The following is a 27221-nucleotide window of genomic DNA, read 5'->3' as shown; positions in this document are numbered from 1 at the left end:
TGTTTTTTTGTTTGTTTTTTGCCGTCTTTTTTTGCCGTCAAATTTACTCAACTTGAGCAAAAGCATGAAGCATCCCTTCAGTAATTTCAGATGTCCTTTGTACAAAGCTAGTTGAACAATTTCAGAGTAGGTTTAAAGTTGACAAATCCAACCAAATGAGTCCAACCAAATGAACATACTACAGTTTACAGTTTGATTTCGCCTCTTGTGAGATTCTGTTATTCACTTTGAAGATTAAGGGTATGTGTACATGATAACGATGTACTAAACTTTTTTTTTTTGCTTGCGTACAGATGACAACGTTGTCAAAACGCTCCCCATTCACACAGATCCGCGAAAAATACTATAAATGCTGTATTCTGCTACCAGGCCAGTAGTTGGCGATATCACTTAGTAAAGAAACACTACGCACCAATGAACACGTTTGCATTTTCGTAGTTTACACGGAGACGATAACTGTCTAGTTTTCATAAACGTGCACTTTGAAACCCGTTTTCAAAAGTTTGCATTTTCAGGCCCCCAAAACACTGTTGTGAACTGCCAAAACGGGTACAAAACTTTCAGTTTTTAGTTGTAAACGGCCCCTATGAGATCGGTACATTCATAAAAAATATTATGAATTTAAACATTTACAAGGAAATAGAGGAAGAAACACCATGAAACTGCCACAGAAGTTTTGTTAGGCAAAGGAAATATCTGACTATATCAGTGCCAGTGAATCAACTGAATTTATTTAAGATTAATTTATTCATATAGGCTGTATAAATTACCTATATATTAATTATTAATATATAGGTAATTTATACAGCCTATATGAATGTATTAAATTATAAATTGTAGAGAGAATTTTATATAGGTTCGCAAGCACAAAATAACACAGTAAGCATAGTGATTTTAAAAGACAAAAAGCTGGGTGATTTTTTCCAAAATTCTTTCACTGCTAACTAGTTTCATTTACTTTGCTCACGGTTGATTGGTTTGTGATCTCTTACCCAGAATTAAACTGGCTCCAGAGTAGTGTAGTGGAAGTTACCATGGTGATGAGAAGTAATAACCAATCCAACACTTCGAGGCTGAAAAAAAAAAACTCCTTAAATTTGCTTTGGAAGCCACAAAATCAGGCTTCGAGCAACAGGCCTCAAGACTTAATATCTTTCTATGAAGATACACTGACATGATCTGCCATCTTTGCAGTGCAGCCTGAACATCCAAGCTTTTTGGGGGCATCGTCCTACATGTTCACACTCTCAAGAACAACACAGAAGACCAGCATTGTGTAAATAGTTTAATTGGACATCATCTAATTTTAAATCTGAGAACAGATCTTTTTTTTTTTCTTCTTTTTTTTTTTTTTTTTGCAATAAGCATACAATGCCTAAGATACAGTGATAAAAAAAAAAAAAAAAACTCTTGCCAGTTTAATCCAGTTTTTATGAATGAAATGCAGAGAGATGAGACAGAAGTCTATAGTGGCTATCATACTGCTACTGCATCTGGTTTCTTATGTTTTTAGTTTAGAAGTGACAATCTAGTTTCTTAGCATAACGCTGAGCTGTTGCCACGTCTAAAAGGCCTGATTCAGGTTTTCAGTTTTATTAAATAAAATGCAGGAAAAAAGAGAAAACTATAAGTTAAAATATTCAATGTTGTAGTACAGAATGATTTTTTTTTAACAATATGTACAATATTAGAAGATTAAAAAGTTAAAAAGATTCAACAATTTTGTAGCAAAATATCTGTACATTTAACAAATGCATTTTTTTATTTTATTTTTTTATTTTTGCTTTTAAATAGAATTACACTTCACAAGAAACTTGAATTTCCAGTTGTGCAGGTCATTATTGAACCACACAGAATTCAGTTTATATAACAGGCCTTATTTCCAATGATCTGACCAAGAACAAGAAGCAAGTCCAGTTACAACATCTGAATTCTCTAAGGAACCTGATCTTGCGTAGTGAAGAACGAGTGCCGCAGGGAAAGAGGTTTGCTGTAGTGCTCAGTGGCCGTACAGTTTAATGCAGCAAGAAGTGGCACGTGCTTAAACTGTATTAAGGAATATTCTGTTCAAAACAATGTGGATGTACAGTAACTGTAAGCTGTCGATTACCACAGACAATATATTCAACCCTCAGTGAATAAAACAAGATTCCATTTACAATAATGCACTTCTATGGGACAAGTGTAATAGGGTTTAAAAGCAGATGTACTGTAAAGCTCATATTTTTATTACACCTTTAAGGTTTATTACACCTTTAAATTTTCAGGGGTGCAAACCTCACTGCCCTGCAGAGTTTAGAATAACCCTAATTAAACGCACCAGATCCAGCTCATCAACTTTGAAAAGTACAGGTATGTGTGTTGGAGTGGTTGGAACTAAACTTAGCAGAGATTTACACCCCTGGGGCCTCATTTATAAAATGTGTGTGTGCACAGATTTGAACAGAACATGTACGCTAAAATCTAAAAACAGTCTTTGATGTGGGAAAGTGTTTAGCACCATGTCAAGGTCTAAGCAGACGTAGGCCTACGCACTTTTCCGTGTGGCAGAGAGTCGCAGTACTGCAGGTATCTGGAAATCTAAGCCATTCTTGCCGCTCGCCGTTCTCAAGTGAAGGATTTGAACACTGTCTGATGCTCTTTTAAGTGTATTGCTAGATGTAGGAGAATATTGGTTTTAAGATTGTAACTGATTCTATTACGGTAGTCAAGTTAGCGTGTAATGTTAATCTTGAGGTTTTACTTTATTTTTAGATGTACTCTTGTGGAAAGTCTTGCCCCATATAAACTGCCCTTTTAAATGCATTATTGTAAACAAGATTTCTGCTTGTTTTTACAAACTGAGGGACAAGTTGGTTAGTTTACCTGTATAGAACATGGAACAGTAATTAGTCAATAAAATGAACTTGCTGAAAATGCTGAAGTCTCTTCCCAGAATTTTCTTAAAGGCTGATGAAGTTCTTGAATTTCACTTCTGCACTTTGGTTTATATCATTAACCAACCCTCAGTTTAAGGACCAAAGCCTAAAAGCAGTATTGCTTGAGCAGCATTTTAATTCAGACTTGTGAACGTGAGGCGCTGGAGTTCTGCAGCCTCTGGCTTCTATTTCACATTTGCCTTTTTCACATCAATCCTTTCTAAAAAAGCCTTTCCTGACACCTCCTCCTACTTAACTGAACTCTCCATCTGCACACCTGAGCTCACAGTAACCCCACCATCACTGTGGTCGACTCTTCTGATCAGGGTGGTCGATCAGTCCAACAGACGACTGACTAGTCAATGTTTATATAGATTTTTAAAGGGCCTGTTCCAATACCCACACATGTGACCTTTGCACTTGCCACTTATTTACTTGAATTACGTATTTCCTGCATTTGGCCCAAGTGTTCAAGTGGGCGTGAAGAACTTTTGATTACTTGATGGGACACACTTTTTCCAGTACTTTGCACTGTTAAACTATTAAATGTCTGTTCTGTAGTTCATATGTAACAGGTGACACTATTGTGGTGCTTCTAATTAGGTGATAAAAAGCAGTTGTGCAAAATACACACACTCATATCTGTATCAATAAATTGATCAAAACATTATATGCTTTACTACCAAATTATGTAAAATCGAATTAATTTAACTTGCAATGGGATGTTTTTTTCCTGACATTTCTGGTGAGTTCCTGAACATAAACTTCGGTAAAAAACGACGTTTTGGAGATAGTGTGGAGTGTGTGTATAGGACACTGAGCCTTTTGACCTGGGACAGTCTTGTGCTCTTTCTTCCCGTTGCATGCACGCACTATCAAGTGGCCAAGACCACAAGAGTGGGTATTGGGACAGGCCCATCATCTATTTTAGTTGTGGTGCTTTGAAGTGGATGAAAGGGTGCTGCAGTGACGATGTATTTTTGTAGGCCAACCCCAGAAGTTAGCACGGTTCCCTTGACAAAAAGCCAACAGGATTTTTCCATTGACTTTAGTATTATTGCAGAAAATAAGCTCTGTAACCAACAATAGTTTGATTCTTTCACGTTTCTTGGATCATGATAATCTACACAAATTACTTTTGAAGCCTAAACACGATTGCCAGAAGTAAAAAAAAAACTAAACGTAAACAAACTTCACTATAGTCAACATGACTATCAGCTCTTTCAGTTTTTATTCAAAAACATTTTCCCTGAACGTTTGAGTTAGAACAGTTTGCAAGAGCATGAGTAGAAGTACAATGTGGACTAGAGAGTAAATGAGTTTACCTGTTCGCCGTTGACAAACTCTTCAGTCCCATTTAGCCATATCAACCGTCTTTTTCAAGACAAGTAAAAGTTTTTTTAAAACTGATGTTTCATGTAGAGTAAAATGTAAAACATGTCTTACAGTTCCATGAGGGTGATGGAACCAGAAGCGTTAAAATGCTAACTCGTTTCTTGGTTTTGGCCTACAAAAACAGCTCATCCCTGTAAGACTCTATGAAGAGATGCAACCTCTCTGAGAGGATTTTAGTGCGCTAACAGTCTACCAGTGCTCTGTCAGCACGGTAAAACCCTCTTTCAGAGGCTATGTCTCCAAATTCATCCTTTACAGCACCATTTGTGTAACAAATTCATAGCATTCAACAACACATTTAAATACTTTACTACTGGACTTCAAACCACCTTCTGTGAGAAATGTTCTTGTTATTATCTTTGACTGTTGAGTCACAGATAATGCAGCATATCAAGCCATCAACAATGAATTTGTACAGCATTTAACATTTTTCAAAATGCTTCTCAAGCTGCATTCCAACTTATTGGGCTCCTCTTTTTCTTTAAACACAAGAATGTGCACCATATGAACAGCCCGATAAAAACAGGGTCTGACGGACCCTATGCAGGGCTTCTTTAAGACCGACTAATAGATTAGTCATTCAGAGAACACACGATTGGTCGATTTTGATCTGAGGCGAAAGCACTGGAATGTAAGAGGCCTTTGTACAGGTTCATGATACATAAAGTGTTGGAACAGTTTTACATTCTGACACTTTCTTGAGAAAAACACTGATCTTGCCATCTACAGTTTAAGCGCCATAAGATAAAAGACACTGTTTGTCATATAAAAAAATCACAGACAGAAGACTATGACTAAAACACATGTATGATTCAACACCTGATGGGACAGATGTTAAATATAGGCACTTGACTTTCAGAGCTGCTGTCATCTTCATCAGTCCTTCATTCTTTTGTTCAGGAGCAGTTAGCTCCACCTCCACTCCTCCAGCCCATCCAATCACATCCCCTTTGCCCTCGTCACATGACCATCTCTGCACTGTTGATTGGCCGCAAATTCTGATCATCAAATCGTCTTCGAACGCTCCTCCTGACGGCGTCAGCGCGCCTGTAAGGCTGGTTTCTCAGATCTGATACAGGAGGGACAGAATAAAACAATGTCAGTCACTGAGTTCAGATCTTCTGGACATGCGGTCAACTGGGCAAAGCAGCTTGAGTTTTTACTGGATTAAGTACTAGAACTTTATTTCAGATTCTGAATTGAATGGGAATGGAAACACTGACACTAACTTGTTTTTGACAAGGTTGTTGGGAAAACACTGACAGAACGATACGGACAAAACGTATTTGAACTCTCAAGTCACATAAAAAGTCTGAATGTCACTGCATTATATAACAGAATATAAACACGCGTGTCATCTTGTGCTGCAGGAACTTCACTTTTCTTCATTTCTTTCATCAGTTTTTAGTGGCTGTGTAGTATTCATGTAGTTCATGGGTTGTATTCCCAGGAATGTCAAGGACTGATCGAATGTGTTCGCTTTGGATTAAAGCATCTGCCATATGCATATATAAATTTAAGTCAGTTCTCCTCAGGTTCACACAGTCATCTTAGCAGAGGAACCACAGGTGTGATATTAACTATCAACGGATGAAGGATGAAAATGCGTGGCAAAGAATTAGAAGTATGCAGCAATGTAAAGGTCCATACTTGTAAAACATCCCTTATAATATCAAATAATATACTGGACTGAAATTCAGACCAACAGCATGACTGCAATGTACACGACGAATCAATAAACAATAAATATATTATTGGTAACTTACATTTTAGACACAATGTTGAAAGTTACTTGCGTCAATGAAAATAGCTCAAAACTAAACAAAAACATGTTCAAACGTTGCTCTGAGCAACTCAAAATACTGTGTCTGAATAAATCAGTATTTTCGAACAATCAACGATTCACTTTAAAGACAGTCTACTGGAGTATTTATGAAACCAGCAGATAAAGTGACAGACAGTTTGTCTGGAAGTAAGTGTACAAATGTTTTTATTTTTGCCAAAACATACTTCAAATGTCTTTTTTATTTACCAGTAAATATATATAGTTCAGTCATGAAGCTCTAGATCACGTGTGTCAAACTTTGGTCCTGCAGGGCCACTGTCCAGCAGAGTTTAGCTCCAACCAGCTCTAAAACACCTGCCTGGAAGTTTCTACTAATCCTGAAGACCTTTATTAGCGGGTTCAGGTGTGTTTAATTAAAGTTGGTGCTAAACTCTGTAGGACAGTGGCCCTCCAGGAACTGAGTTTGACACCCCTGCTCTAGATAGCGCAGGCTGATAGGTCCTTTAAATGCAAACTGCTAGAAATCACACAATTTACTGCATGCGCAAGCTGATCGGCCTCTGATGATTTAGCAGCCAATGAGATTGCTTCCTCAACATTAAAATAGTCTGGTTCATTGTTTGCTGTAAGCTAGTCCTCCAGTGCGCTATCAGAGTTCCTCTGAAATCCTCCAGCTCCACCTGTCTAGATCTGCTATGGCAAGGGTCTCAACCCTGCTCCTCGAGAGCTACCATCAGTTTCAACCCTGCTCCAACACACCAGCCCGAAATTGTCAAGTAACCCTGAACACCTTGATTATCTGGTTCAGGTGTGTTTTGATTGGGGTTGGAGCTAAACTCTGCAGGACAGTACCTCTGCAGATCTAGGGTACGTTTACACGACAACGATATGCTTAAAACGGAGACGTTTTTCCTTTGAGTTATCTGCAAAAACGACAAAAAAACCTGTATTCTGCTGCCAGGCCACTAGATGGCAATGAAACACTATAGACTGAACACGTAATAAGCATGTGCATGACGTAATCATCTTCAGAGATTTGCGTTTTTGTTGTTTACACGGAGACCGTTTAAAAAACTTTCACTTTGAAACCCGTTTTAAAAACTTTGCCTTTTCAGGCACCCAAAACGCCGTTGTCGTGTAAATGAACGGCCAAAAAGCATAAAAAGTTTTATGGTTTTCGTTGAAAACGGTGTTTTGTAAAGAGCCAAGCTCCACCAATTCCTAACACATTAACATTGTCATATCCATAACTTTTTGTGTTGAGAAATATCTTCTTTCAATAAATGTATTGACATTTAATGCAATGACATTCTGACATTTTTTAAAGTGTTATTTTGGGGGCAGTGTACCAACTACAGAAGCTCAACTCAAGGTTTTAATGAAGACTGAACTATCTCTAAGTGTGGGTCAGTTCAACATGAGACAGAGGCAGAGTCTATGTGTCTCAGGTCACAGCATCACCTAATCAAACTCATTTTCAAATCAAATCAGTTCAACGGGTGAACGTGAGTACCTGGAGACTCGGCCCTTGAGGGTCAGACTTCAATAGGCCTGATGTGTGTTAAATAGAACGACAGATAGAAAGAGAACACAAAAAGATGGCTTTTTGTATTCAGTGTCAAAAGATCTAGAGTGGAGTGAGAAGAATGAAAGATAAATAATAATAAAGAGAGATGCTTGCCAGGTCTGAGTAGCATCCAGTGGGGTACTACTGGAAGAGTTCCTTACCCTCCAGTGCACATTGGGAAATTTAGTAATATTATTCTTCTTTAAGGCTGAGTGGAGAGGAAACAAAAATGGAGGTTAGATTGGAGCAGAGTGGACCGGACACAGCGAGAAAAGCTGCCCAGGGCTCAAAGAGGAAAGGTCAAAGGCAGGCGCTGTAGGGTGTTACTGAAGCGCTGCTGATACTGCAGTAATGAACTCTATGACTCAAGCTGCTTTGCACAATGGCTCCAGCGTCCAGATACAACAAAAACTGACGTCTGCGTCGTCACCTCATTTTTAAACAGTGAAACCAAAGAAATGTGCCAAGCCTCCCAGAAGTGCATTGTTATAAGCCAGGACTTACAGTAAGTTAAGCTCAAGCAGGCATGGTGCATGGTGGAAACTAAATGCAATGGTAAGGTGAATCTCAAGAAAATATGTCATCCCAGTCATATTTCATTATAATAATGATAATAAAAAGTGTATTTTGCATAAAGAGGAGGATATGGAAGCTTGTTTCCGCCACAGAATAAAACATTTTAACAGATAATTGCGACTTTTTATCGAACAATTGCGAGTTTACATCTTGCAATTGCGACTTTATATCATGCAATTCTGAATGTAAACTCGCAATTGTGAGGGAAAAAGTCAGAATTGTGAGATTAAAAAGTGGCGGAAACAAGCTTTCATAGGAGGAAGCCTAAATATAATACCATTAATATTTCCAATATATTAACCTTTTCATGACAAGTAAACGCAATGCCAATGCAATGATTTTGTGAAGCATTTTGAGCACTTTTTTTTTTCTTTTTTCTTTTTTGTAATGAAAATGAAGGAAACATGATAAATTGTCATGAAAATACAACACAAAAACTTTGTTGTGCTAAAAACATGATTCACTATTAATATTACGTTTTTGTTTCATTTTGATTTTTTAGGTAAAAAATATGACATTTCTAGACCTTTTTGGTGAGATTCAACATTATATTTGGCTCGCAAAAAACACCCCATGAAAATGCATACAGTCAGTGAAGCAAATGAACCAAACATGCTTAGAAGAGGAAACCATCTCAACATGCTTCATGCAGCAAGTTAAACACATGTGAAACACAGGAGGTCCCTGACATCAGAACTTCCCACCAGAGCAGAATAAGATGGAGGAAGAGTGAGAAAATGCAGGAAAACAGCATAATGCAAATGGGCCCCAAAAATCAATGACATTATATATATATATATATATATATATATATATATATATATATATATATATATATACTCACAATGACATGGACAAATGAACACATGAGCAAAACATAATGTCACAAATCATGTCCAAAATGCCAGTGTTACAAACATAATAATATTCTAAAAATATGAACCTATGTTCAGTAATATTTTGAATAAGTTTTTTTTAATGTTGTATTCATATTTTAATTTGAAAGTTTTTGTCATTCTGTCCCGTTTTTGACATTTTAATTAGTTATTGCTTTTGTTTTAATTGTTTTGTTTCCTACATAGTTTTTATTTTAGTTTGTTTTTTAGACTATCAAGTTAAACTAAATGAATGTGTGTGTGTGTGTGTGTGTGTGTGTGTGTGTGTGTGTGTGTGTGTGTGTGTGTGTGTGTGTGTGTGTGTGTGTGTGTGTGTGTGTGTGTGTGTGTGTGTGTGTGTGTGTGTGTGTGTGTGTGTGTGTGTGTGTGTGTGTGTGTGTGTGTGTGTGTGTGTGTGTGTGTGTGTGTTATTGGAATTGGAATGACCCATATGGGATTTCTATGAGAGTTTATTTGCGGACTCTTTTCTGCTATTTAAACTGCAGAGGGCGCCACAGTACTCTGAGTAAACCAATAGTATTTGCTTTTCTCAGAGAAAAACTGGCACAGAAGTTTAAACCAACACAGGCCACACAAACAATTGAAATGTGCAGAGTGGTGTGTTTGGCTGTTTGTGACATCATATTTCCTCTCATTACATTTATGTTACAATGATGAATATGAATTTATGACACTCCGTGCAAAAGAAATCTGTGATGGCATAATATCCTTCCCTCCCCAAACCCCCCTTCATGCAGGAGTTTAGTTAGAAAAGAAATAAAAAATGAACACGCCCATTCCATCACAACCATACGCCGGCCCACTGGGAAATAGAACCAGGATTGTGAAGCGTGAAGGGGTGCACACACACACACGCACACACACACAGAGAGAGAATGAAAGAAAGCAGCTTTATCCAGCGACCTGAGAGAGAGAGAGTCTAAGCTTTAGAAGTGGAGCTCCTCGTTGAAGTAACGCGAGCTGCGTTTGGCTGTGCGCGCAGTAAAGGGGGCAGTCTTCAGCACTGCGTCCAGATGAAACACACACACAAACACGACACAAACAAGCCAGAGCAACAAGCACAATGTTAGCACTTTCTACACACAACAGCACACACTAGTATAATCACATGGTACTAATAGCTATTACATAAAGCTGAAACTATTTCAATATGGATTACATACATGCCTAAAACAGAAATGCAGCAGTCAAGAGGATTACACACATTACAAAAAATACATTTATGCTACATAATATAATTATCTTCTTAAATATTTGGCCCATTAAAGAGTTTCAGATTTTTTCACGGTTAAAATTTAAATGAAACATAAAGGGGTCATATCGTTGAATTTAATTTTAATTTTCCAACAAATACTATTGTTTTGGAATAATCCTCAATGAAAAGAGAGCTTTTATTAAAATGTATTAGTATTTAGAAAAAAAACTAACAAAAAAAAGGTGCTTTTCAAACCTGATCACTCTATGATTTTAACATCTCAATGATCTTTATTCTAGATTGAAAGATATTTCAGTTTAAATGGCTAATTCAACGCTGGTCAGATGGGCTTTTGATAAAACTTGCTATGCGGCAGACAATTCCCTTTTGCCAAAAACTTCAACACCCATAATTCAATTCTGAATGTCTGTAGGCAGGAATACAAAAATGCAGAAATTCGATTTGTAGTTTTGACAAAAGCCCTGGCTATCAAAAGTCCGGCAGATGAAGCAAAATGAGGCTTTTGAGTCAACCGACAGACTAAGGCATAATTTGAACTAATTAAACAAAATAAAATTAACAGAAACATTACAACTATGTTGTTGCAAAATGTAAACTTACATAATTGCCCAGCTCTTAAAATTGGATGAAACTGAATATATATATAAGTATATGCAACTTTATCCTCATACATACATATACTCATGTAAAACGAATAAGCGATATATACTGTACTACAGTATATAACAAATCTCAACTGCTTGATTTCTGGTATTATTTATACGTATTACAATACGTAAACTATATTATCGACCAGCTGTAAAGCTGGTTTGTGTATTGTGCATTGTGAAAAGCACTATGCAAATTTGACTTGACAAGTGGACCTAAGGAAAAAATAAATGATAAAAAAGTATAATATGACCCCTTTAAAACTACACTAAACACAGTGTTTAGTAGACGCACTCGAGCTCAGAGCTGTAAGCAGTAACAGCACACATTCAGCTCAGTACATTGTTATTGATCAGTAAAGCTTTCCACCAGTCACAGAGAGCTGGTTAGTGGCTCAAACTAACACGTTACAAAAGTTCTTATGTTTTAAAGCTCGCTGCATGCAGAACAGTTACGGGATGATGAACCCCCAAAACTGAACACTGTGTGTTACCTGTGATAATGTCCTCAATGGCTCCGTCTTTACCCTCATACACATGTCTGCTGTCCTTCACCTGCTTCTTCCTCAGCTCTGCGATCAACTCCTGCTGCTGACGCTTATTCTTATGAGAGGGAGACTGAACACACACACACACACACACACACACACACACACACACACACACACACACACACACACAATAACATGTCACAGTTAATGCTGTCATTAAAGACTGTAATTAATCTGCAAACATTTCCACATGCTGGGTTTGCATGTTTTATGGGGACATTCCATGGACATAATGATTTTTATACTGTACAAACTGTATATGCTCTCCCATAACCCTAAACCTACCCATCACAGAAAATCTTCTGCATTTTTACATTAAAAAAACAAACATAATTTAGTGCGATTTATAAGCTATTTTCCTCATGAGGAAATGAGGACATTCCATAAACTTGTCCCCAAAATAGGTTTTGTCAGGTTTATACCACTTCTTGGTATAAATTTGTCCCCAAAATATAGGTAAACGCACACACACCCGGGCCAAAATGAACTTTTTGTCAATCATGGGTGAATAAGAAAATGCACTGAAATAAAATGTCTTACTGGCCATGAAAATGTCTTTGATTTTTCTCACATCATTTAGATTACTGATGGGCGGACTATCATGAACCATGTTTGCGTTTAGGTTCCTAATAAAGTTACTGGTAAAGTGTTTTATTTTATAATTATATACACTAAAAATACCCCTTGGTTAAACCCTACTAAAAGACTATAAACTAATAAAAAAAATTTTTTTTTTTATTAAAATGTAATATTCCAAACGATGGCATCCCTGGATTGAGATTTAGCTTTCATATTTAGCTCATTCTGGGGCCAGTTTTGCCCCCTAACAACAGTTCCACTTCCCTGACACACACACGCACGCACGCACGCACACACGCACACACACACACACACACACACACACACACACACACACACTCTATCCCTTTATTCTATTCGTACCTTCTGATCCTCTTGCTCCATCATAGCTTCTTGCTCAATGAGCTTCTCCATCATCATCTGCTCATGTCTTTTTCTCTGTTCATTATCCTCCTCTGCTTGCTGATAAAGAGAAAATACCCATCAGGCATTTGGAAGTTATGTTACATGAGTGATCAATGCAGGTACGGTTTATATACAACTGGAGGAAGTGATTGGATGAAGTGAGACAGGTGTTTTGTGATTGGTCGGTTTACCCGGTATGCTCTCACAAAGCGCACAAACACTGGGAAAAACACAGACGGTGGTGTTGTTTTGGAATTTTCTCCAAAGAATTTCACCACTTCATCAAAGGCATCCTGAGAGATTGAGATATGAAAAGACATAAGCGAGATAACCAACAACAAGAGAAAATAGCTCTGTTATTCAGAATCACATGTTGGCTAGTTATGAGTCTTCAAATGTTACATTTTTAATAACAATGTTGATGAAGATATAATCCCAACCCAAAGGATCAGATACAGATTGTATTATTTTGTTATTTCCCCTCAATATGAATCAAGCAGTTTAAGTCTTATGAAGAGACTCAACTGCTTAATATGATGAACAGATTTAATTGAGGCTTTTATTCATATCTAAACATTTATTAACGCCCATAAACAGGGCAGCCTAAATAAACTAACCCTTGATTAGTTTAAAACAAGCCATTTAGTTTCAATAATTTGGACTGGGGAGGAAATGTTGGGTTCTGAAAGTTATAGTATGATTTCTTCATACAACAAACTGTTTAATTTCAAAAGATAAAGAAAACGTGAATCCTCACGATATGAGCTTTTTAAATGAGAGTCTGATAAATTTCGGGTCATGTGTGTGCTCAGTGTTAGTGGCACCTGAGCGATCTTGGCATCATCCTGAAGTTTTTTGAGTTTATTCTCATTCTGCTGTATGAAGTCTTTGAGCATCGTGTTGTGGCCGTGCATGCTGTACTCTCTCCTGGTCAGATCCATCCCTCTCTGCATCTCCTTCACGTCTAACAAGACATTCTCTAGAGACACTGAGGAATACACAGAGACAATTCACTTTTTCTCAATTTTCTCTCAATTTCCTTCAGATCATTTGGACATGGTACAAAACATGTTGTGTCAAAATTTGACGTGCAGGCAAATACGATCTGCCCTGTTTATTGTAAACAATCAAATTTCCATATGACATGTTTCATACCTGCAGCTGCTTTCTCCACATAGTTCAGGTCATTATAGAAGAGCGACACCTGCTGGTATTTTTCCTTCACTACATTTGCTATATAGTGCAGAAGAGTGACCTTGCGATCTGTTGATTTAGTGTCTAACAACTGGAAAAAGAAAACATGAAAACCCTCAGAACATTTAAACCCTCAAGTTTATGATTTAAATCACAGATGAAGACAATATTTGAATGTTTTTTTATACTTATAGTTTCATATACGTGCATTTTGTTGTCATAAAAAACATTGACAGTCTAACAGAATTATAGATAAAGGTCAAAATCTATCATAGTGGTTTTAATGTAATTTCACAATCTGCATGCTTAAATAACAATTACGATTGTAAAATGACAGGTGCTTTGTTGTCCATTCATAAATCATAAGGATTTAACATATGATAACCAACATCTGAGTTAAAAAAAACAGTGAGCATGTAAAATGTACCAGGTCTAAGCTCTGCAGTTTGAAGCCGTATACCGCTCCTCTTTTACTGCTGTTCATGTAGTTCCCCAGAGCCAGGATGATCTGAGAGAGAAATACACGCTCAATAAAGACACTCGCTGTGGAGAAAAATGAATCAAGACAGAAGTGAAACTCTTACTTCCAGAATCTTCTTGAGTTTTTGAGAGGACTTAATAGAGACAGATGCTGCAATAACGGCATGAAGTTGCTGTTGAGACAAAAGCAAAACACAAAAAGGGCCCATAATTATATATATGGTCATTAAAACTAGCTACTTTTCATGCTAGAATAAAAAACAAAACAAAAAGTTAACAGTTTTTTTGGGGTGTAATGCATTACAAGTAATGTGAGTTACGTAATCATTTTACTTTTTTCAGACTGACAGACTGTTGAGAAAAAACAGGAGTAATGCTGGAAAATCAGAAATTTTCTACGAGCTCATCACATTAAAATTTTGACTTGAGAGGGCATTCATGTCCAATTTTTAAATTAGGGAACTAGTATTTAGGATAATTCTGATAGCATGTGAAGGCATCATAAGTGCAGAGGCGCTGTGTGTGCTGTGTGAACATAATGTTTATTGTAGTTCTAAATGTGAGCATGTATTTACTCATCTCAACAGATTGAGTATTCCTCAAAATGAATATAAACAATCAAATGCAAACTCAGAATATTATGCAAACCTGCAATAATTAAATATGTTAAATAACACAGATATACTTTATGTATTTAATCTCACTTTATTAACCAACGTCTTTGCTGCTGACTTTTGATCCAATTCAACCATATTAATAAGCAAAAATGACTACAGATCAACATCACATTTGTGTTGATTTTTTTGTTTTTTATTGCTGAAGTAAGAGTGTTGAACTTTCTTCTCCTGCAGTGATTCAGAATGACAGCAGCTGAAAGGTTTGTTTGAGCGGCGCCCTCTACTGAACAGGAGGTAATTTGCGTTTCCATCAGCCTGAGGATTATTATGACCGCCGCTAGCGTAGCTAGCGAAAGCGGTCATATAGGGATTGTCAAATTATTATTTTTTTTTTTTTTTGGTCATCTACTGAATTTTTTGTCAACGATACCAGGGACACCGAAACACCGGGGAACATGAAATTTGGTGGGCATGTAGCCCCACTAGACTTTTACGGAAAAATTTCGTTTGCTCCCCGGGGGCCACTCCCCCCCCGCGCTGGGCCCCCCCAAACCCCAAAAATTCAGTTTTTCCTAAATAACTACCTGAACCGTGGCACCGAGGATGAAGAAATTGTTATGGTATGTTGGTCTTAAGGGCCCACATCAACCTAGCCCATAATCACTCATTTGTGATTTGCGCCCCTCCCATAAAAAATGAAAATGCAATATTATTCTGCTTTAATCGCCCCTATCTTCAGTTGAGATGTTCAGAACTGCACCATATTTCATGTGTATGATTAACTTGACATCCTCTGGGGGTATGCTAAGTTTTGTAGAATTTCATCCATGGGGGGGTTTAAAATAAATTCATTTATGTGCACATTTAGTGACTGTACACTCATCGGCCTGTAGATGGTGGTGTTGAGCGAAGGGTTGCTGGTTTAGGATGATACTGTCACACACACACATGCAGGAATACAAACAAACGCAAGCATGCACACACACTGACATCCACACGCACAGACACACACCCATACACACACATACAAATCCACATGCACAGACACACACACACAAACACACACGCGCACACACATGTACGCACGCATACATACACGCACAGACACACACACACACACACACACACACACACAGACACACACATACACAAACACACACACACATACACACACACACAGACAGACATGCACATACTACTACTTTTTTTAGGTATATACATAAACACGCAATACAGCCAAATTGCTCCACGTCATTTATTTTTGTGGAAAGCCAGTGCAGGCCTGAGCGGCGGTCATATTTTGTACCGCCATGCGGTACATCTAGTTCATTTCACTTTTGGTGTAAAGGGGCCTTTAAATTTGCCAAAAATATAACTTCTTGTTGTTGTTGTAAAAAACAAACAAACAAGCCCAGTCCAGGTGAGAAAAAGTAACGCAAAAGTAACATAACTAAAAGTTACCTAAAAAGTTATTAAAACAATTAGTTGCTTTTTTAGGGGGTAACACAATATTGTAACGCAATACTTTTTAAAAGTAACTTTGCCCAACACAGGTTAACAACATTCGTTAACATAAACTAACAATAAAAATACTTCTAAAGCATTTAATAATCTTAGTTAATGTTCATTTTAACTAATACATTATTAAAATCAAAAGTTGTACCTGTTAATATAATTGAATGGACCTGAACTAAAATGAACCAACAATGAACAGTTGTATTTGTATTTGTAACTAATGTTAACAAAGATGAATAAATACTGTAACAAATGTATAGCTCATTGTTATCCAGTAACTATGCAATGCATTACCTAACATTATCTGGTGGGACCTTATTGTTAAGTGTTTCCAAAAATTGTGAAACATCTAAAGTGATATCATATGCACGACAGAATGGCGCAAGTATGTCTCATTTAACTTTTTTAGATTTTATTCACTGCAGTGTTGACTGCAAAGTAAAATAACCATAAAATAAAACAGCTCACATAATATTCTAAGTTCTTTTACCTTAAAAAACTTGAGCTTTAAACCCTATTTTGCACTCTCTTCATGGAAAGCATCATGCAAAAAAAAGGCATATGAAAGAATTCAAGGGACCATGAGAGGGAAAGGGAATCTGACATTTTGGAGGAGATCCACAGGCGTGTCTAGATTAGTCATCTAAATTTGCTTGGGTGATTTGAAACGAATACTGGAAAAATCCTGCATAATTCTTGACCAAACGTGCTGTCAGTGTGGTAAAGCAGCTCGGGGTTCGTGTTATTTACCGGAGTGAGCATCTGAACGCTCTCGGTGAAATTCCCCAGGAATGCCATGATGGTCATCTTCTGCATGAGACGCTCGATCTTGCTGAACTGGATCATGAAGCGATCCTCATCTGTCAGGTTCTCCAGAGGTTTGCGTTCCTTCTCGTACTGACGCAGAACTTTCAGCTCCGCTTCCGTTGGAATGAACCTCATCAAACACTCCACGAAATCCACCGGCAACGTCCGCAGGTCAAACCTTACACACACACACACACACACACACACACACATATCAAAGCATTATCCTTATCAATCGGATTACCTCCAGAAGCTGCTGTTTGGAGTCCACCATACAATTTTATAGTTAACCATGATAAAGAATGAAGAAATATTCTAAACTATTTCTAGGGCGCTAATAAAGAGATGTTGGTGATCATGTGTAGTGTACGTCGGCTGTGACTTACACTTGGATGGCTCTGCAGATCTCCTCTGATGTCTTGCCCACTTTTTTGAGGGTGATGGCCAGGTTTTTAGCCCTGTTGGAGTCCAGCAGCAAGATTTTATTTGGTCCTTTCTGAGAGGTCTTCTGTTTGCTGGAGGTGAGGTCTATGGCTGGACCCTGTGCTTTCGTCTTAAACATCTCCTCAAACTCATCCACATTCAGATCCTGAACAGAAGAAACACAGTCACCATTGACCATTAAATCCTGATCTGTATATCTGATACTGTAAAGTGATACCAGCCAGTCTGGAATCCTAATGCAAATCAACATACAACAACAATTCAGTATATAGAGAAAATCAAATCGTAAAATGGACAGTCTAATAATGTGTGTATTAAAACATCTGTACTGATCCAGTATATGTAATGCACTTGAATCCTCTATTGTCAAAAGTTTGGGGTTTAATGTTTTTGAAAGAAGTCTCTTATTTATTTGATTAATAATTCAGTAAAAACGGGAATATTGTGAAAAAAAAACAATTCAAAATGACTTTTTTATTTGAATATATAATTTAAAATGTAATTGTATTCTTGTGACTGACATAAAGCTGTATTTTCACAAGATCCTTCATAAATGCTTCTAATATTCTAATAATACACCTTACTGACCCCAAACTTTTGAATGGTAGAGTATAAAAATGCATTTAAGATATATGTTATGCATCAGAGTACACGTGGTAATGCTTCATTTTCATGATTGTAACCTTAGCTGCAATACATTATAAGAATTCATAGTTACTCTTGTAAAGAACATTATTTATTACAAGATATAATACAAAACTGGATGTTGATCATGATAATAGATTATACTCTAATTATTATAATGCAATTATGCATGAATTATTAAATTAATGCACTATGCCTTCATAATGAAAAATATATTTACATTACAGAAAGTATTACCCTCCAGATTATGTTATATTAATATTATGATGTTTCTATTAATTATAATTATAATATTGAATTATAAGTTTGTATTTTGTATTGAATAATTTTTTTGTGTGTGTGTAAAAACAGACGAAATTTAGCTGATGCATTTGTGCTTTTTTATGTATGTAACTAAACAAATGGTTTTCAAATGTTTTTACCCAGTTTCAAAACTTTTTTTTCAAAGTTTTCATAACTGTGTCCGTCTCACCTCAAGTATTCTTTCGTCATCGATCTCGTTGAACACAGTGCCGTTGATCTGATTGGGTTTCAGCGCCACCCAATTAAACACTGGCATACGGAACTTAGTCTTGATGGGCTTCTTAATCTTCACAGCTACACAACATGACAGAAAGAACATGTCACAATCATGCAAATCACTCAAACACAAAACATGCAGTCTGATCTACTGAGTGATGTGGAGCAGGTTTGTGAATAGCAGGCACAGATAGGACGGGTTTATGAGGGGGAAATGTGTGAACATGAGACACTTGTATTGTATGTATCTACAATCTCAGGCTCAAAAAAAGAGCTCTAGTCTCTCATAGAGTTGGCATAAAAAGTCTACACACTCCTGTTAAAATTGCAGCTTTCTGAAATCAAAGTAAAATGATGTTAGATAATTTTCCACCTTGTAATATAATAATGTAATATTGAAACCAACAAAATTCATGCAGAAAACAAATAGAAACTTTTAAAGGGATAGTATTTTTTTTCCACAGTATGGAAGTCAATGGCTACCGTCAACTGTTTGGTTAACCACATTCTTGACAATATCTTATTTTGTGTTCAGCAGAAGAAAGAAAATCATACAGGTTTGGAGCAACTTAAGGGTGAGTCAATGATGACAGAATTTTCCTTTTGAGGTGAATTATCCCTTATTGTATGAATTTTGTTGGTTTCAATATTACATTATTATATTGACATGATTTTACTTTCATTCATTTTACATAATTTTCATTCTTTTTTATATAGCACATAAAATGCTGATTGTTTCAAAGCAGCTTCACAGTAAAAGGAAAATAACAGAATCGATGTAAACTTCATAAAGCATGAGACAAATTCAAATTCTGCTGTAAAGTAGCTCTACAAAAGACAATAGTGTCATTATTCAGCTCAAGCCAGTTCAGTTTGATTCAATTCATTAGTGTCGAACTTACAAAATTCATCAATGGACCATTTTCACATTTCTGGGTTTCTCAGTAGCGGAAGTTGTCATAGTTGGGTAAATTATGGGTAAACTAATATAATACAAAGTATAATTTTATTAATGTAAATATAAAATATATATAGAAAGAACTTTGCAGGATTTATGATGTTGATGATCATTAAACGCATCATCACAGTCTGTGAAAAGGGTCCATTATGAAACAAAGTTGGTTCCGCTATAAAGCAGCTCTACAGAAGACAATAGTGCCATCATCTAACTCAATCCAGTTCATTGAGTTGTAATAATGTAATGCATATCATACATTTCAAAAAAAGCTGCAGTTTTAATAAGGGTGTGTAGACTTTAAATACCCACTGTATCCTGATGAATATCATCACATTGACAAGATATTCTGATTCTAAATCACAGATGAGCCCATTTTATGATCCTGAGAGACAGAATCACTGACTCCCACAGGAAAGATACATTTCAAATGAGATCTCATGAAGTCAGAGGCTTCTCAGATGTTTCTCCTGAGAAAAATATATCAGCAATGTGTCTCCTCTAAAGATTCAAAAGAGATCTCAACAATGTCTCAAACTGTGCTCAGATGTGTCAAGATATCAAATCTCTCTAAGAGAATGATCTGAGATATTCATTTCATAGGTCTATACTCTTAGTATGTCAACTATGTCATTTTATTTGTGTCTATTTAGATTTCTCTTAATACATTCAGAGAAACGTGAGGCAATTAAATGAAACCTGACTGAAAACTGCATCTCTGAGCAATAACATTGTCCTGTGTGTTTAGGAAATGAGACATTGACAGATGTTCAGGGCTGTTTTGGGGTTTACACCATGAGGATGTGACTCAAACAGCGTCTTAGTATGACAATGAGTCAAGAGTTGGGTTTCCTTTGTTTATACAGGTACTTCATAAAAACTTCCAGAATGATCCAGTTAATGACTGAATCTGACTCAGACACAGCAAACGCAGATTACAACATGCTTGAATATGGCTAAATTAAGATCCAGCGATATTGATCTCTGATCAAAGGTGACAAAGGGGGAGTGAATAGAGTGTCCAGTCCAGATGAGGGTTATGGGAAATATGATGGTGTGATATTAGGCCGAGCAGAAAGGAGAAAAAGTCACAGCATGTATAAAACATTCCTGAATTTACGCAACTATCGTCTTATCTGACGATCAGTCACCTGTAACGGCACGGCACACTGTTTCAACATGCAAACACAACACAATCAAACACGTACTCACACAGCGGACATGGCATTTTTAGTCTTACTGCTTTATGATGCACATCCATTTAATTCTGATGTATATAGATGATATACATCTTTTTTTTTTTTTATATGGTCATTTAAAACCAGTTGATTTAAAGTCATTGCAAAAATGCCTAAGAAAAGTTAAGTTAGTTTTGAAAAAAGCTTGCGTTTTTTTTTTAATTTTTTTTTTTTATGTCAATTGCATGACATACACAGATTTTTAGACATTTTTAAGTATGAATTAAAGTGAGAAATATATTCAACAGAATTGTGTAAAAACATATGTGAATGCTTTCCATACTTAAAGGGATAGTTCACTTTGAAATTAATTTTTGGTATGTTTTAGCTTACCTCAAGGGCATCCAAGATGTAGGTGTCTTTTTTTCCGCAGTAGTTTCAATTTTGATATTTTTAGGTCAAACCGTTCTTGTCTGTCAGTCATAATGCAGGTCTATGGTCACGGTCTCAAAACACAAGCACAGAGTCCAAATTAAAACAATTCCCCGTCGTCCAAATTAAACAATTCCCCATCGTAAGTACACATTGATGGCCTAAGACACGAAACGAGCGGTTTGTGTGAGAAAACGAACAGTATTTATATCGTTTTTACCACTTATACGCAGCCATGTCGAAGTGCTCTGATCTGACGTGTACGCAGACTGGTGCATAGATATATACACACTAGATGTCGCCTTGTCTACGGCAGTTCATTGGAACGAATGTCTTTAAGGCGACATCTAGTGTATATATCTATGCACCAGTCTGCGTACACGTCAGTTCAGATCACTCGGACATGTCTGCGTATAAGAGGTAAAAACGATATAAATACTGTTCGTTTTCTCACACAAACCGCTCGTTTCGTGTCTTAGGCCATCAATGTGTACTTACGATGGGGAATTGTTTAATTTGGACGACAGGGAATTGTTTTAATTTGGACTCTGTGCTTGTGTTTTGAGACCGTGACCATCGACCTGCATTATATGACTGACAGACAAGAACGGTTTGACCTAAAAATATCAAAATTGAAACTACTGCGGAAAAAAAGACACCTACATCTTGGATGCCCTTGAGGTAAGCTAAAACATACCAAAAATGAATTTCAAAGTGAACTATCCCTTTAAGAGCTTTTGTGTCACTGTGCAGTAACAAGATTCAGTCCTCAAGGGGGTGATAGAATCACAGTTAAATGTTTTTAGTAGGCCTACCTCTACACAGGATGTTATCAATCAAGTAACTAACCAAGTATAAATGACAATTAAACTAACTAGCTAGCTCAGCAAGATTTTCTTCAGACAGTTGTTCCACCATAACAATAGGAAAATATTAGGAAAATAATATTAAAAAGTGACATTGCGATATTTTGTTTTTCAGCAGATACCTTGAGTAACTTAATTTGAAAATGATGAATCATTGTAGATTCTAGAATGCATCTATATAGAAAATAAAAATAATTGAAGAAATAAAAAACATTATTTGGCTATATTCATTACAAGAACCAACTCAAAACTCTTTCAGTAACCAAAAAATGGACAGTTGCACTTGAATTATTGCACTTGCCACATTCCTACTGTTTTGACCCATTGTACTGTAAAATATTATTTAATAAAAAATGAATATTTAATAAAACAATATTAATATTTGTATAGTACAACTATAAATTGAGAGTATATATATATAATACTAATATATATTCATTTTCAAATATTAAACCATTAAGCTTTTATTTTGGCGGAAAATTGCTGGGATCCATTTTCCTTTTTATAGGTTTATAATCACTTCTCTTTCCAAATCTGGTGAAATGTGAGGCACTGACACACATTGCGTTTTCAAATGCATGTTCTAAGCGACCGGAACTTACAACACATTCAGAGATTGAGTTCGTGTGGAGCAGCATTTACTGAACAGATCTGCTCTGAGACACTCTAAACTCCAGATCATGAGCTTAGCACATGTAGATGACACTTGACCTCTGAAACACGCAGTGTATATACTTATTTAAGTATGAAATATATCGCAGCCTTCGTGATGTAATAATTGCACTAAGTCATATCACGATTTTGACAATATTTTGATATATCATATCATGCAGCCCTACAGAGTCCCGACAAAACCATAGAAGAACACTTACTCTGTGGTGGCAATGCTGAGAAGGCAAAACATATTTGTATTGCGCACTACAGAGTTGTGTTCTAAGTGAAATTGCTCTTTGACCGCTAGAAGCATCTGTGTTTACTAGATTTACAATTCTCAATGGCCAATAGATCTGTAGATCTGATGTCGATGTAAATTGTACTTTTGTTTTCCATGAGGTTGCGGTCCATGGCCTGAGCTCTGGAAACAGAGATTTTGTCAGAGAAATAAGAGCTTACATCTCATGGAACATGTGGTCTCACAGGCTGGCATTAGAGTCCTGTTATTTGCTGAACTCTGTAAGCGTGGTATAAAGAATGTTCCTCTCTGGTTTTTAAACAGTAAGGAAAAGTTCTGCAACACAGTGTCCAATTTCATGCCCAGTTTCAAGAGGAACAACCAGCAATACAGCTTCAGAGTCGTTGTCAGATCAAGATTACAGAGGAACTGAGTGTGTTGTCTTAGAGACTAAAATACCATGACCACACACACACACACACACACACACACACGACTAAGCACACACAACACGACACAGCAAACCTACAGTACAGTTTGATGGGTCCCTCTATGGCGGCACAACAGGTAGAGCAGAAATAGGCAGAGAGAAAGAGGTGGTTAAGAGCAGACAAAACACAACCTCTGATTCCAAAGATCTGTTTGCGTTATTTTCCTATATCCTGCATTTCCACAGAAATGCCTAAAGAACTGCATTGTTTTATAAGGAATGATAAAGATCAAGAGAGAGGTTCCACACCAACAAACCGTGGATTGAAGCAAACCTGGGAGACTTTTTAGTAATATTAATTAAAAAAAGACAAGAGAAGATTGAATGAAAAAGATAATAAAGCCTTAATCCGTTGTCAATAAGGTTTTTTACTATGTAAAATATTGTGCGTTTCATGACACTGAAGACTGGAATAATGATGCTGAAAATTTTGCCTTGCCATTACAGAAACAAATCACATTTTAAAACATATTTAAATAGAAAATAGTTATTTTAAATTAAAATAATATTTCTCAACATTACTGTTTTTACTGTATTTTTGATCAAACAGATGCAGCCTTTGATAAACATAAAATACTTTTTCAAAAATCTTTCCAACCCTAAACTTGTGAACTGTAGTGTCTTGAGCATTTTGAAACATCAAGAAATCATATGAATTATCCAAAAGTCTTTTATGACCACATTTCCAATGTCGTGTACTTGCATAATAATAATGCATTCTTACTCAAATTCTCAATCAATTACATGGTGAAAAATACTACCACCGTATGTCAACTAAACTCAATGTACTAAAATTGAAAGACACTGATCTTATGTAAAATCAAAGAGCTGATATTATGACTCAAGACTTCAGCAGAATAGAAGTGATTCTTGAGCGTGTTCAGACATTAAACCCGTTACAGGAAACTAAATAAACAGTTTGATCTGTGGTGATTGTTATCGTTCGTCTCAGAGAGTAGACAGGGTTATAGCGGCACCAGAGATCCAAAGCCATTCTGAACTGACGCATGAACTTTAAACACAAACTAATGCTAACTTCCACATTCTTAAGCGGTGTGAGGCGTATCTGGGTCGAAATCACTGAGTTTTTTGTTCATGTGTGATGTCTCTGCAATACTGTATCATACTTTGAGCATGCATATGATTGTTATGGTTTTGTCTTTAGTGTCGAGCAGGTTCTGTTACCTGCCAGTCCTGAGTTCATGATGACGGTTGGTGATCCACAGCCTGGAAGTGGAGGGGCCATGGGGGGTGGAGGAGGCATAGGGGCAGATATATCCATACCAGGACCTGGAAGAGGAGGAGGAGGAGGAGGAGGTGGAGGAGGGGGTGCTGGTGCTGGAGCAGCAGATAGACCGTTTAGTACTTGAAAAGATAAGAGGAAGAGGGAGAAAATATGTTCAATTTTCCGGTCATACTTCAGATTAGGGTCCATTTCTCACTATTATCTACGACTTTTGCCTCAGTAAACTTCTAATCACTGCTTATCAATAGTTAGTACGGTAGTTAAGTTTAGGTATTGAATAGGATTTCTACATTTTAAGGGATGTAGAATATGGTCATGCAGAATAAGGCATTAAAATGTGCTTTATAAGTACTAATAAACAGCCAATATACTAGTAATATGCATGCTGATAAGCAACTAGTTAATAGTGAGAATTGGACCCTAAACTAAAGTGTTACCAATTTTCCTAATGCAAAATCTAATTTCTTTGTTTTGATTTTGAAACAGGCTGAAACATTTTCTGCTGAAAAATCCAGCATAACCAGCCTGAATTACTTGTTGGTCCAGGCTTTTTTATGCTGGTTAGAGCTGGTATAGTGCTGGTCTAATCGGTGGACCAGTACAGTCATGCTGTTCTCAAGCTAAACTGTGCTGGTGTAGCTGGTCCACCAGCACTCACACTTCCCATGCTGGTGACCAGCAAACCCGAAACCAGCAACCTGTGTGATTCAGCCAAATAAACAAAATATTCTTGAGCGCACATGTACAGTATATTGCATTTTTGCTTTCAGAGTAATTTTCAATTTCAAACTTCTTGCCGCTAAACATGTAACGTTTAGTCTGTGTTTGAGTTTTTTATTCTTAGTTGGTTTTGCACTGCTTTCTGTTCTGTTGCCTCTGTTAGTATAAGGGGCCGTTTACACGACACTGTTTTAAACTAAAAACAAAAAACCTTTTATGCGTTTTGGCCGTTCATTTAAACGACAACAGTGTTTTGGGGGCCTGAAAACGCAAACTTTTGAAAACGAAACTGTTATTGTCTCTGTGTAAACAACAAAAAAGCAAATTTGTGAAAACGGTGACATCATGCGCATGCGTATTATGTGCTCAATCTATAGGCGCGTAGTTTTTCTTTACAAAGGGACATCGCCAACTACTGGCCTGGCAGCATAATACAGCGTTTTTAATAGTTTTTGTGGATCCGTGTGAACGGGGAACGTTTTGACAACATTGTCGTCTGTTTGCGAAAAACGTGAAGGAAAAACTTCTGAAAGTAGATCTGGCTGCTAAAAAGCATACATTTTCGAAAGTCCCTCACCTGTCGCCGGCATAGGAGGAGGGGGTGGTGGAGGTTCAGGCATGGACACACCATGAGCCGTCCCGTTAGCCACACCTCTGTGACTGACCAGGCCCTCACCGGACAGCCCAACTACGCCCTCTGACCCTGGTAGATGCCCGTTCCCCGGTGGAGGGGACGTCAGGATGGCTATGTCCCCATCCCCTTTCTTCTGGATCTTGATGGTTCCCTGTTTCTCCAGCTCGTGGATCTTCTTCTCCAGGTTGCACTGCCTCTGAATGGCCTCGTCCTTCTCCTTCACCATCCGCCGTAGTGTGTGCACCTGAGAGCTGGCGTCTTTATACACCTCCTATCACCACAAAGTTTACACAAACATAATGTAGAAAGTATTTTTATACTTTCAAGCAGCCTTTCCCAAACAGGGTTCTGTGAGTTGATAGAAAGCTAATTAAAGTAATTTAAATGTAACATTAAAATAAATAAATGGGGCTGCACAATTAATAAGAATAAAATTGAAATCATGATACAGCTTAGTGTGATTATAAAATCAAAGGCTGAGATTGAATTATGTACATAGTTTGTTGCGCTGTGTGTTTCAGAGTAAAGCGTGGTGTGATCTGGTGTTTTATAACTTTTTTTATTACAATATCACATATTCACTTCTTATTTTATAGCACAATTGTAACCGTATTTCTGTCATCCATTTTGAATAATTAGAGTTAAAAAATAAGATCAGACTGATATAATGCTTATATATATATATATATATATATATATATATATATATATAAACATTGTTTTGTTTTAAAATAATTAAAATAAATCCGAAAACATGTGTGTTTTCTTACATATCGTGTGAACATTAACCAACATCAAAGAAACTGTGAACGTGAATGTGTCATTCATTTTTGGAAATAATAACTTAACATCTCACAGGTACTTGAAATAAATATTTTAATGTCTAAGGTTTTTTTTGGCTGACCAAAAAAATAGCATAAGCTATTTATTTATTTTCTTGACACTAAAATAACAAAAACTTAAGATGTTAAGGGAACATGAACAACAACAAAAAAAACTTATTTTTGGAATGGATGATTAAAAATGGGTATTTCACTAATAAAGCTAGACC

At 36.7% G+C, this 27221-nt stretch overlaps 1 protein-coding gene across 4 annotated transcripts in view; it reads right to left on the bottom strand.

The window, feature by feature from the left end:
- Positions 1 to 1272: 1272 nt before the first annotated feature.
- The window catches only part of fmnl2a (formin-like 2a), an 87689-nt gene continuing 61740 nt past the window's right edge, over positions 1273 to 27221 (bottom strand). The window contains exons 14-27 of one of the 4 annotated variants that reach the window (XM_082176058.1): positions 26114 to 26441; positions 24756 to 24935; positions 18711 to 18835; positions 17536 to 17738; positions 17093 to 17327; positions 14315 to 14383; positions 14158 to 14238; positions 13692 to 13821; positions 13361 to 13524; positions 12728 to 12829; positions 12495 to 12593; positions 11496 to 11619; positions 10042 to 10141; positions 1273 to 5382 (exon numbers count right to left, since the gene is read on the bottom strand). In XM_082176058.1, the coding sequence (XP_082032184.1) occupies positions 10065 to 10141; positions 11496 to 11619; positions 12495 to 12593; positions 12728 to 12829; positions 13361 to 13524; positions 13692 to 13821; positions 14158 to 14238; positions 14315 to 14383; positions 17093 to 17327; positions 17536 to 17738; positions 18711 to 18835; positions 24756 to 24935; positions 26114 to 26441 (1917 nt within the window). In that variant the 3' untranslated portion in view covers positions 1273 to 5382; positions 10042 to 10064. Of the gene's footprint in view, positions 5383 to 7780; positions 7875 to 10041; positions 10142 to 11495; positions 11620 to 12494; positions 12594 to 12727; positions 12830 to 13360; positions 13525 to 13691; positions 13822 to 14157; positions 14239 to 14314; positions 14384 to 17092; positions 17328 to 17535; positions 17739 to 18710; positions 18836 to 24755; positions 24936 to 26113; positions 26442 to 27221 lie in introns of those variants that run through there. The other 3 variants (XM_082176057.1, XM_082176059.1, XM_082176056.1) reach the window with 3 other exon arrangements.

This window comes from Leuciscus leuciscus (assembly GCF_965113295.1).
Source record: "Leuciscus leuciscus genome assembly, chromosome: 7".
NCBI lineage: Eukaryota > Metazoa > Chordata > Actinopteri > Cypriniformes > Leuciscidae > Leuciscus > Leuciscus leuciscus.
The sequence above is the reverse complement of the archived record's forward strand: the minus strand, read 5'-3'. Positions and strand labels throughout refer to the sequence as shown.